Genomic DNA, 13,075 nt, shown 5'->3' on the forward strand with positions numbered 1-13,075 from the left:
GAGGGGCCAGAGTTCTCAGATGCGGCGGCATATGTGGTTCTGTGGGTGGGCGACGTGCAGCCGGCGATCTCTTGGGAATCTCGGCAGGTGGAAGCAGCCTCAGGGAACACTGAAGACCACAGAATGTGTGGGGTCGTGCAGCACTCGGGTATAATACAAAAAGAGATTCTTAATGTTATTTCCGCAAAAAACACAGATTCAATGGATTCTATGGATTCAACACTTTGTTTGTTTCATTGTCAATTAAATGTCACGGCTGCTAAAATGGTGCCTCCTCTCACAACTAACCCCAAGTACAAACTTACATCCGTAGAACACTAATGCCATTCAAGCTCATCCCTGCCCATAATGCTGAGGAAGGATGTAGAAAGGGGAGCATAAATTTGGTACCGCATAAATCGAAGCATCCATAGCCTATAAGACCTACTGCGTGCATACCAGCCTGAAGCTACATTTAATGCTGCAAATATTCAAGCAAAGCAGCAGATGAACAACGCACAGCTAGCAAAAAAAGTATTTAGCATATTCAGCCAAGATTCCCTGTTGGCAAACATAAGAAAGGAGTGTAATCCAGACTGAAGGGGAATGTGATGCGAAAGTTGGAGGATGTGCGCTTTAAACGTTTGAAGAGCATGAGAGAATGTTTTGAAGCGCATGGGAGCTTGGGAGCTCACCAGGCCTCCCTCAGGGCTTCCTTCCAACATCATTGTAAAAAGTAAATCAGTTTTATAGGCCACGACAAGGAACCTAGCATTTAATACTTAGTATGATAATGACAGTCGGTGGGTGGCCCCGTATAGTTCAAGCACAGAGCAAAACGATTCCAAGGAGTGCTGGCAGTTAATCCTTTGTTTTAAATGCATGGCACTGTGTGTTTGACCTATTCCTAGACAAAGCACAAAGACAAAGCACTGTGGGAGATGATGAATATATCTTTCCTTTCAAAGTTTCAAGGTGTGAGAACAGCTGGGAAATGTGCAGGGAATCATAATTGCAGGTTTAGTTAGCATGAGGTTTTGAATACAGACTGTGTTTAATTTGTAAGCAGTGGACCACCAGAAAATGTCAAACACACCAGACACATACTTGGTAATGTATTGAAGTCCAAGCTTTAGTCGCATTTTAGGGGGTTACACTGATGACCAAAACTGTTTGGTGGGTGTAAAGGTACAATATGTAAAGTTGACACCAAGCGTTTAAAATCGGTACTTCAGTCCCAATTCAAAATATTGGAGAGCTGTCCCCACCCACCCCCTCCTCCCCTGACTTGAAACTATGGTATTTCTGCAATGACATGCAACGACCAGTCCTACACTATAAATTGATCAGCTAATGTATATGTTTGCAATTTATTTGTTTGCAAATCATAAACCAGCTCCCTTGGCATCAATCTTGAAATCCCTCTGGGCTCTAAGCTGTCTGCATCTTTCAAGTCAAACTCAAAAGATTTAACCATGTTTTAGCACAGCTCTGATCATGGAGCTTATTTGAAAGGTCAGGTAGAATCTGCTAGAATCTAATTTGATCCGGTTTGTTGGCTTGCTTCCATGGCTGGAGGCAGGTATTTTTGTCCCCATGCATTTTTATCTTGTCGCGCAATCCGGGTTACTCAGAGAAGTAAGTCATAACAGACAGGCCAAAACAACAAACTACATTCCAGCCCAGAACGGACACTTCAAAGGAGAACACACTCGCTGTAGCGTTGTAGACAGAGAAGCCACTATCTTAACTAGTTTTCTAACTAACTTTCCTTAATCTCTAATGACAAATCATGCTCAGTATATGGTTTAGGACAGTAAATTTGACACATATTGTACCTTCAAACATTTAATTTCCAAAATAACTTAATAGGTGACATGGACGGAGACATTCCGATAACACAAAATCCATTTCATTCAATATATGGACCAGCATAAGGCAAGAGGTATGTGCTTAAAGTGATCACATGACAAATCCAGTGAGGTTAATAATATTAAATATCAATGTCAATACAACCTGCATTAATACCAGTGGCTTTTGATATATTAAAACGACTATCTTTACACAATTCATTATTCCATTAACTCAGTAAGGCTCGTATTAAAAACATCCGTCATGAAATTCTTACAAGATAATCACCTCATAAATGTCATAATATGACACAAAATGTCATAAGAATACATAGCATTAAATACAATTCAGACACAATATGACCCAACAAAGTATGGTGTGTTGCAGTGGAAAAGCCACTCTGGAATCGTTATGACGTCGTTAACATAAATGAGGTATGTAGTAGGCGAGGATACAAATGAGGCAAAGAGCACAAAGATGACCGGGTGACGGCCGTCAGAACCTAGTTGGAGGCCCTCAGCAGACACCAATGAGTTTGTTGTACTCCTGTTTGATGCAGCTGTAGACAGCGTGGTAGAAGTGCCGGTCAGGCACCATGAGGTCGGTGACGATCTCGGTGTGGTCGATATTTGGCAGTATGTAGAGGGCTGTCTTCACACAGAGAGACGTCAGGAGCTGGGAGAACTTGATGGACGATTCGGCAGGAACGATGATGTCATTGGTTCCGTGGATCAGGCTGATTGGCGGAATTCTGTCAGAGTTAAGAGACAATTTTTATTTAAGGAGCGAGGTAAAGGCAGGTTATCACAGTTTTGGACCATTGTAATGGTTGACATTAGGAAATGCATGTCTTAAATGTGATGTGTGATGTGTGAATGTCTGATGCTTACACATCAGTAAGTCAACGAGTCATGAAGGAAATGCAGTTTTTTAGTATTCTCCTGTCGTCAACCATTTCATTCCATTTCACTTCACACCGGGTGAGTGACGAGAAACAAATCTAGTAAATAAGGAATGGATTGTGCACTTGGACTGTCAAAAACTAAAACAATTACACAACACCAAATTCAGGAACAGGATCAAAGTCTGTGCGAGTCCCACCTCTCCAGCTTGTCTTGGCTGAATGTGTTGAGGATGTGCTCTGGCGAGTAGTAAGGGAAGTTGTGGACTCCATTCATAGCTTTATGCATGGTGGACACGTATTCCACCGCTCGCATTTGCTCATGCTCATAGTGATCCACGATGTTGTATACGCCACTCAGACCTGCACAACAAATAAGAAGGCAGTGATACATTTTTTGTAGAATTAAAGTTAAAATATGCAAGAATTTGAAAATGTTAAAGCTTAGCTCTGCGGCACTATGCAGTAGCATACACTGAAGGTTAAACACAGGTGTCAAAATTTACATTTCCTCTTTCTGCAGTAAAATCTTCTTTGTGGATTTGGAATATAAACATTTTGGATTAAGTGTTTCACCAACAATGTGGGAAATACTGCACATACTCATAATCCTCTTGAACATTTAAATATGACAATATAACATTCATAACTAAAACTAAATATGTATTACAGTTATTATTTTCAATAAGTAAATAAAGATTTGACATATAGAATACAAGTGACCTTGTTTGTATATTCATTTGAGGCGGTTTCAAGATAAGGACAAAAAAAGCCTGGTGACAAATGTCAGGCTGTCACCGGGAACTGAAAAGGAAAATTTTGCTATTCGATCACAGAGAAGGCCATGCAAACACACATACACAGTGTGTACACGACAACAAGCGCGCAAAATGAATCATACAGTGAAAGACTGTATCCGCTGTAACGCCCATAGCCGGCGGGTTATTCCATTTAAGAACCACCCGATCCTCACTGACATTTGAGCGAGTGCCACAAGACTCACCGATGAGTCCTTTGATCGCCTTGGCGATGTTCCGCTGCATGCCTGCTTCGACGAAGAGCTCGTCTCTGCAGTCGATGAGGAACAGGATGGCCAGGGCCGACAGATGGGCGCCCGCAGAGTGCCCCACCAACACTATGTTGTCCTGGAGAGGACCGACCAGAGGACGCAGCCAATCAGAGACCATGAATCAGAAGTGGCACAACTGTCATGGGGCTAGCACCAGCGAGCGTTGGCTCCTGGGCCCATACAGTGACGAAGTGATGAAGAACGATGAGACCACCATCAAGCAGGTCGCAAGAACTGTGTATTCAAGCCAGCTGATGGGGATGTCTGATTTGTAATGTTAGTAATAATACCAAAAGGTCGTCGGTTTTCCACTTTACTAAAGAATAATTCGGACGTCACGTCCTGTCATTGTAATTCCCTCTGATGATTTGATAAACCCTAACCAAATTGAAGAAGAGAGCATTATTCCCTGGGCCGATCGATTTTTGTTATTCTGCAGGCTACAGATTGAGAAGCTTTTATACATTTGTACAAAAGCAAAAACATATGGTGACAAGTTAAATTAGTATGATGGTAGATTGTACAATATGAAAGTAAGGATGGATTTAAACATGGGTTTTCCAACAATAATAACACATACAGGATGTTTTTGCAAACATGCAATAATGAAAAATGACTTGGAGATGATATAATTCATGTTTGCAAGTCATGATTTATGTTCAAGGTCATTTACCTTGTCAAAGTTGTACTTTTTGTCGTTCTCTCGTGCCCAAACTAGACAGTCCGTGATATCTTGGACCATGCACAAAACATTCCCCTGAAATTCAGCCAAAAACATAACAAATCACTTGAATATAGAGTAATGACTGTATCTCCAATAACATGACATGCTAGAACCATATTGTAGTGTTTCCAATAGAATAAGCATTGTGTACAGGAGAAATGTAAATTTGCTCTTCTTCACGTACAATATTAACATATCGTGACCTCTGCCTATATGCAAGAGAAACCAGGTATCCACTTTTGCGTTAACCTCTCTTTAACCAGTTTAGCCTCCATCTTTGAGATCAAACAACTATTCCACAAGCCTCCCCTGGTGAGGTTAGCAGCAGGGTACAATATTAAACACACTCAAATATAAAGTAAGCCTCATACAACGCCGCAGAGTAAATAAATAATCAACACATTGAATCTGGCAGAGGTGAGGAAAGACCTTTGCATCCATCGGTTTCAATCCCTGCGCCAGCATCTGACCTATATTCGGTCTTTGACAGGCTCCTTCGCACTCCTCTCGCTTTGAAGCTCATTCAATGTAATGGAAGGGTTCGGTGGCCCAGACTGGCCTTACCTTTGGGTAGGTGACGTAGTCGGGGCACGCCACGGTGGCACCCAGCTCCTCAGCCATCCGCCGGGCCAGCAGGCAGTAGATGGAGCGGTCCCCAGATCCCCAAGCGCCGCCGTAGATGAACACCACCAGGGGAACCGGCTTGTCCCCGGCCGCCCTGGCCCCTTGGGGGCTGTAGTACAGGTCCATCTTGTTGCTTCGGCGCCCGAAGGTGATGCCCTTTGGGTTGGATAAAAAATAAAAATAAACGTACATGTAAACATCACGGAATCTCTAAAAGCACTGAACATTTTCTCAGTATTATCTCTGGTAGAAAACCCAAAGGCGTAATAGTAGCCTATAGTTATGTCCTAAAATTATTATGATTAACCTAGTGGCTTCTCTTTTTTTTCTTGTTTTCGACCTCTGATTGCGATACATACCTTCTCATAATGTTTCCGGTTCTCATCGTTCTTGTACCATAACTTCCACTGGAAGTACAGTTTTCCGTACTGTAGGTATTTTAGTGTTTCGAGCACAGCTCTGGTCAGGCAGTAGATTCGCCTATGAATGAAACACAGATATTGAATGTCCTCAACTGAGCATGAATGCATCATATATATAAATATATATATAGATACATATCGTCCTTCAGGTATTCATTATGCGTAAGTACAGTCATACATTCACAATGAACAAAAATAGGTTTACATGAGGCATGCATATAAATCAAGATAGGCTCATTCTAGTGTTGATTTTGTATGTTTCGGCTAATATATATTTGATGCTTGATTACCTGGGTCTCAGAGCCTCTAAGTATTTTCTACAGCCGGGCTTATTTGGCCAACCGTACAGCCACTGGGCCGCTAAGGAGATTGAATAGGGTACACCGACCAGCAGGACGCCCGCTGCCACGGGCATTGAAATGCGATGTTTGAGAGATGCCCTTTACAAATGAAAAGTTCACAACGTCAACTCGTGCTCAATTAAAATATTAGGTAGGTGGTAAAAACAAATCTGTATTAAAGCATCTTACATGTTTCGCAGTATTTGAAGAGTTCACTCGTGATTCTGTAGTGTACAAAACAAATGGACATCTTAAAAAACAAGGTAATATGACATAGGGCCTATACTGTACATCCAAATACGCAAACAATTCGAAAAGGCGTGGACATGTAGAAACAATAATACGACAGATAATCAGATGTGTCTTCCAAGTCCTTTATGATGTAATTATGAAAATCCTAATATGCGCACTTACTTATTCCTCTGCGTAATGAATACTCAATAGAGTACAGCCATGGATGTATTATAAGAGTACACACAACGTTATCAGCAATGTGGACCACCACTCGTAACATACGATCACCTCTACTCTGAATAGCAGTCGACTTGACACACAGATATTGTGTATCAGATAGTGTGTAACAGGCCCGCCTCCTCCCGACCGTCTATGCGGTTCTCCGGCGGTTAATTGCAGCGCATCCTTATATTATAAACGGCTTAAATGGCTTAGTGTTGGCGGTTTATCCTAAAGGCATCAGGGTCGTCGCTATACTGCTGGAAACGTATACTCTTATCTATAGGTATTTCATGGCGACTGAATGAGTACGCTATTACATAATCCTCAGCACTGTACATGCCGACAATCGGACTAATGTTTTCATCTCCCAAACGGAAATGGAGTAGATGCTACCCCGGAAATACACCAAGTGACACGTTTTGTGGAACAATTGGGGTTTTATTCGTTTTTTTATCCATACTTTAGTGACATGCTAGTCGTTGCCATGAAAAATGTTAGTACAATTTCGGAAAAAAGCCTGCACAATTATACAGATGCGCTTGCGTCCTTTAACCTATCTCAGGCTACGTCAATCGGGCAAGGCATGTTTATGATTATAACAGGTCAAAATAGGGCTTTCAATTGGCTTATTTTGGCCTTAATTAAATTATTTAAATCAGTATTGTAGGGACATGGGTTTATACATTATACACTAAATGGATAATACCGATATGTAAAACTGTATGGCCAACGGAATTTCGTTCATTTACATGTTTATGCAATGAGAGTTGCTTGTTACTTTAATCGAATAGATAGGGGGAAATTGGTGAGGCACAATATTATATTACATTAACGTGTTTTCCGTAAGCGTCGAGTTTGTCCAGCAGAGGGCGATAGAATTCCTTTATAGAGACTTCCAATGATGCCGCACCAAACGTCACTAATCCACTTAGTGTGTAAGTAGGGATTCTGTTTGTGTGTGTGTGTGTGTGTGTGTGTGTGTGTGTGTGTGTGTGTGTGTGTGTGTGTGTGTGTGTGTGTGTGTGTGTGTGTGTGTGTGTGTGTGTGTGTGTGTGTGTGTGTGTGTGTGTGTGTGTGTGTGTGTGTGTGTTTGTGTCCGGTGCGTATCTATAAATAAATATTTTTTATAAATAAATATATATTATATTTGCATATTGCCTTGTGTCTTAATATGCATATGTATTTATTACCAATTATTGCCATCTATATTTAATACATTGAAGCTCCTGTAAAATATGCAGAATGTGACAAAGTTTTGACAGAATTTCTACAGGCAATAGAACAATAGACAATAGAACAGTATGGGTTGTATATGATACCTGACCAGTGCCTTAGCTATTGTTATGATTGGCTCACCATAGCCCGGACTGGGTCTACCAGGTCCTGGCTGTGTGTGTGTGTGTGTGTGTGTGTGTGTGTGTGTGTGTGTGTGTGTGTGTGTGTGTGTGTGTGTGTGTGTGTGTGTGTGTGTGTGTGTGTGTGTGTGTGTGTGTGTGTGTGTGTGTGTGTGAGAGAGAGAATGTTTATGTGTGTGCTTGCCTGTGTGTGAAAATGTGCATATGTGTGTGTGTGAGTGTGTGAATGTGTGTATGTGTGTGTGTGTGTGTGTGCTTGTGTGCATTAGTGGGTGCATATGTGTGCATATGTATGTGTGTTAGTATGTGTGTGTGGTTGTGCTCACATGCAGATGTGTGTGCATGGGTGTTTGTGTGTGTGTGTGTGTGTGTGTGTGTGTGTGTGTGTGTGTGTGTGTGTGTGTGTGTGTGTGTGTGTGTGTGTGTGTGTGTGTGTGTGTGTGTGGGCGTGCGTGCAGGTGTGTGTGTGTGTGTGTGTTTACTTCCTGTACGTGCATGTGCATGTGTGTGTGTGTGTGCTTGCGTACCTATGTTTGGGCGTGCGTGCAGGTGTGTGTGTGTGTGTGCTTGCGTACCTATGTTTGGGCGTGCGTGCAGGTGTGTGTGCGCGTGTGTGTGTGTGCTTGCGTACCTATGTTTGGGCGTGCGTGCAGGTGTGTGTACATGTGTGTGTGTGTGCTTGCGTACCTATGTGTGGGCGTGCGTGCAGGTGTGTGTGTGTGTGTGTGTGTGGTTGCTGCCTCAGCTCCAGCGATGTGGGGAGTCCCTGGTGTTTCATGGAAGAAGTTTGAGTTTGAGTGGAAACGGTTCTCCTTCCACGTCGTGCAGAGCTGGGCGCGTAGCTGGCGATTCGTGCACAGTCAGCAGTCGTATTTTCCAATAGTGTGGTAAAAATTCACAGCTTTTCACTGTTTCATTTTCAAGAATGATACCACACACCAGGGAATGACTGTATGCACAGTGGTATTAACATAATAAAGGCTGACGTGCACTTCCATACAGAAGGATCTTTGTGAATGTAGGATTCTGGAAAGTTGTGGTCCCCTTACCGGGAAAAATGCCTGCACAGTCTGTGTTTCTTTAGAATCAGAATGTGGATTCAGTCCCAGGAGAACAGATGTATTGAGGTTCGGATGGGTCTCTATTTGACTCACAGTCACTGCCAGGACTTTTTTATAGAACACTGTAACACCGGCTGAAACACCTGCTTAACAATGATCACAGCTTACCTTTAACAAGTACATACTGTCTGTGCATTTAATGAGCCTTTTAAGGTTCAGTAAAAGCCAGTGTGTACCATTGTATCAAATAAGGTGATTTCTAATAAGATAGTCAGGAATAATTTTGCCTTCAAAGTGGCATTCCAAAACACAATCAGGGTTTGGCAGCTTTGGGGAACCGCCAACCTTTTCCCTGTCCAAACCAAATGGTATTGGCGCTATTTCCCCTACAGGGATTATCTGTTTATCTGTTCAACACCAGAACAATGTCTAACATGCTCTTAAAATGATTTCTTTCATGTTATACCATGTACGAATGCAATATCTTATTTAATAGCAGTGACATGACCTATTGGATAGATTATCTAATCGGTGGGCGTAAAATATGATAACAGACAGACACCAAGATTTCTTCTTCTTTCGTATCCTACATCAGACTTTGCTTGGCCACTTCTTATCACAAAGCTTGGCTAGAGTGTACATGGCCAGGTCTTCTCTGGTGCAGGTCACTATCAACAGTGGGCCTCTTATGAGATGGTCCAATGTCGGCCGTTCAGCTTTTCAGTCACACATGGCGGGATATCCCCAATTCTGAAGGTTGGTCAGTTTAGTGGTTTCCAGTCCACCCAGTTGTTTTTGTGCCATGAGAGGGATGTTCGGCCGGTGTAATCTTTTACCTCAACTGGACATCAAGATGACATTGGAATATATTGATGGAGATCGGATGGGATATTGGCCACATGATCAACTGATATGAACATACAATAACAGCCCGTTGTTATTTTGCATTGCACACCTAACCTACCTGTTCTGAAGGCTTATCTTTTCTCCTTTACCATACTAGGTTAAATGCCACTCCCACAATCCTTTCCACTGTGTCATATTCAAAGTGTGTCAAAGCAGTGTTTCTGTTTCTGTGTGTGGGTGGGTGGGATGGGGGGGGGGGGGGGGGGGGGTTTCTGCGTGTGGATGAATGGATGAAAGTGCTTGTTGGCACAAGCACTTTCATCCATTTTTTCCGGGTGAACAGCATTCACAAGAAATGTATCATACATGGACGGTTCAAGTTCACACCTGTGTTTGTTTGTGTGTGTATCTACTAGGAATGGGAAAGAATGATCGGGTACCATATGGTGTCATATGCGCTGAAATGTGTGTGTGTGTGTGTGTGTGTGTGTGTGTGTGTGTGTGTGTGTGTGTGTGTGTGTGTGTGTGTGTGTGTGTGTGTGTGTGTGTGTGTGTGTGTGTGTGTGTGTGTGTGTGCCCCAACACAGCCCTAACACAGCCCCAACACAGCCCCAACACAGCCCCAACACAGCCCCAACACAGCCCCAACACAGCGCCAACACAGCGCTAACACAGCGCTAACACAGCGCTAACACAGCCCCAACACAGCGCTAACACAGCCCCAACACAACGCTAACACAGCGCTAACACAGCCCAAACACAGCCCCAACACAGCGCTAACACAGCGCTAACACAGCCTCAACACAGCGCTAACACAGCCCCAACACAGCGCTAACACAGCGCTAACACAGCCCCAACACAGCCCCAACACAGCGCTAACACAGCCCCAACACAGCGCTAACACAGCGCTAACACAGCGCTAACACAGCCCCAACACAGCGCTAACACAGCGCTAACACAGCCCCAACACAGCCCCAACACAGCGCTAACACAGCCCCAACACAGCGCTAACACAGCGCTAACACAGCCCCAACACAGCGCTAACACAGCGCTAACACAGCCCCAACACAGCGCTAACACAGCGCTAACACAGCCCCAACACAGACGCCAATGGTTGAATTCCGCATTTCCCTTGGCTCTGGCTGTCAGGACACAGAGGCATCTTTTCACAGGCACTTCTCAAACACGCCGGGCCAGAAAGGACCTCCTTTTGACTGGGGGCGGCCATGGAAACGGGTTGGGTGGGGGGGTGGGTGGGTTGGGGGGGGGATCAGGAGGTTTGGTTTCTAGGTACCCGGGAGCTCCAGAATGGCAGGCCCGAGAGCCTCACGGACGCCCGAGGAGCTGTGGAGACGGAGGAGACAGCGATGGCGTTCCGAGTGCCATGTGGGTGCTTAAAGGGGGGGGGGGGGGGGGGGGGTCTGGAGGACGGGGAGGTGGTGGTGGTGGTGGTGGTGGTGGTGTGGGGTGGGAGGGCACGGAAACGGGACGGATCTTCTGCTTGATCGCTGCAAAATAGAGCGGCCATTCTGGTCACCGGGTTGAATCTTGGGAGGAATACTAAGAGGTCGGGGGGGGGGCGGCGCACCGAGGGGGGGGGGGGGGGGGGGGGGGACGCACCGGGCGAGGAATGCTTGGCACGGACAACAAGGAGCTCGAGGGATGGTCGGGTATTTACCAAGATCAATACCCCCAATGAGACAAGGGTGTGTGAGAGGGAGAGGGAGAGAGAGACGTGCGTGTGTGCGTGGGTTTGAGAGAAGGGTGTGCATGTGTGTGTGTAGTTTAGAGAGAAGTGTGCGGGTTAGTGTGTGTGTGGGCCAGGAGAGGTTAGTGTCTGTGTGTGTGTGTGTGTGTGTGTGTGTGTGTGTGTGTGTGTGTGTGTGTGTGTGTGTGTGTGTGTTTGTTTGTGTGTGTGCATGTGCCAGATGAGTTGAGTGGGAATGTGTGTGTTTGTCTGTGCGTGCGTGCGTGCGTGCCTGCGTGCTTGCCTGCGTGCGTGCGCGTGCGTGCGTGCGTGCGCGTGCGTGCGTGTGAATGCATATGCCAGGTGAAAGGAGAGGGTAGAGGGGAGAAGGGGTCTGGGGGGGGGGGGGAGAGTGGAGATGGGGTCTCTCAGAGGTATCTGCCATCTCAGTAGGGCTTTTTCTTTTTTTAGTCTACTCTCTGACAGAGTTCAGACTGACAGCGTCAGGAGAGTCCAATTTCAGTGCGTCACCCTTCTTTCCAGCACTGTGGAGCGCTTAACAAATGCAAACACATCTCCTCCTCTCGCGTGATAAGAAAACATTGTTCTATAGCGGCAGGGACATCTTCATGAGGAGAAGACAGGTGGAATATCCAAGGAGATGTGAAATACCACACAAGATTCAGTGTGTACAGTTTGTACGTTGATATGTACAGGCACAGCTCGAAGGGTGAAATACAACATTCAGTTGAGTCATAACATGACAATAATAAGTAAGCCGAGCGCTGGCTGGGTTAGTCAAACATCTAGTGTGCTCACTGCGTAGGCAAGAGGCTACGCCTTGCAACGCCCCAGGTTCGAAAGTTCCTCAAGGATAAAACACACAACCCTGGATGAGTCAATCCATACAGGGAATAATTTCTCGATGAGCATTTGGACGTTTTGCAACTGTTGACCGGTTACTGACCTCTATTTATGATTTATCTATAACTGTAGTGACAACTCAAGCCACTAGAGGTTACTTATGGGACAACTTACATAGTGCAGGTTTAAAATCTAACTTTCTCTTTTTAATTGGGCCACAAAAAAGATGCTACCACGTAACGGATTTCGATCCTGCCATGAGTTGAGATGCTCAGCGGGTGATGAGGTGAATGCCTGGTAAGAATGCAACTGTAAAGAGAAGACTCTGCACAATCCTGTTACAATAAAGACACTGAAATGGTCCAGACAGGGTGACTCTGGAAGCAGATGGATTATTTTACACCGCACCAAGGAGACAGGAATTAATGAATCCAGGGCTTTCTGTCTTTGATCTATCTCCTTCTCAGTGGAATGCCCACTGGCACCTAACAGCAGGAGACAGGCCAGACGCCTTTACGATGCTCCAGGGACCGAGGCTGGGAATGTGAAGCGATGTACCTCTGCATGGATGGACAAGGAACACTTACATATCTCTAATGGTCAGCGTGCAGCGGGGATGTGTCACTTTGGTGTACTTTGGTGAGAAAATACGAGAGAATGAGGAAACATTCCCCGTTGAGGTGTTCAAGTACGCAAGATATAATATAAATGGTAACATTGCTTTTACCATTACCTCACTATTTCATATTTCTATGTGAAGAATCTTTCCAACCTTAGTCTATGAACATTTTCACTTTACAGGAATAACCAGTATTAACAATTAAAGTATTAAGTCCCCTTTTAAAAAAAAATTGAAATGGTAAATTGGTTGAAAGATTAATTATAAGCTTTATTT

The 13,075-nt window shown here is 44.5% G+C and overlaps 1 protein-coding gene across 2 annotated transcripts; it reads right to left on the reverse strand.

The window, feature by feature from the left end:
* Nucleotides 1–1,811: 1,811 nt before the first annotated feature.
* On the reverse strand, nt 1,812–6,780 carry si:dkey-193c22.1 (uncharacterized protein LOC567837 homolog). Of its 2 annotated transcripts, XR_009528032.1 has the most exons (10): nt 6,326–6,756; nt 6,101–6,135; nt 5,861–6,010; nt 5,508–5,628; nt 5,089–5,304; nt 4,474–4,557; nt 3,735–3,876; nt 2,932–3,094; nt 2,721–2,830; nt 2,447–2,581 (listed from the first exon to the last, which is right to left on the reverse strand). XR_009528032.1 is itself a non-coding variant. In XM_060064942.1 (9 exons), coding segments are annotated over exons 2-9 (1,113 nt in total). In that variant the 5' UTR covers nt 6,103–6,135; nt 6,326–6,780; the 3' UTR covers nt 1,812–2,346. The 2 variants fall into 2 exon arrangements, 1 of the variants encoding a protein (XP_059920925.1); XM_060064942.1 differs by lacking the exon at nt 2,721–2,830 and having other exon boundaries at nt 1,812–2,581; nt 6,326–6,780.
* Nucleotides 6,781–13,075: the final 6,295 nt, after the last annotated feature.

This window comes from Gadus macrocephalus, chromosome 11 (assembly GCF_031168955.1).
Source record: "Gadus macrocephalus chromosome 11, ASM3116895v1".
NCBI lineage: Eukaryota > Metazoa > Chordata > Actinopteri > Gadiformes > Gadidae > Gadus > Gadus macrocephalus.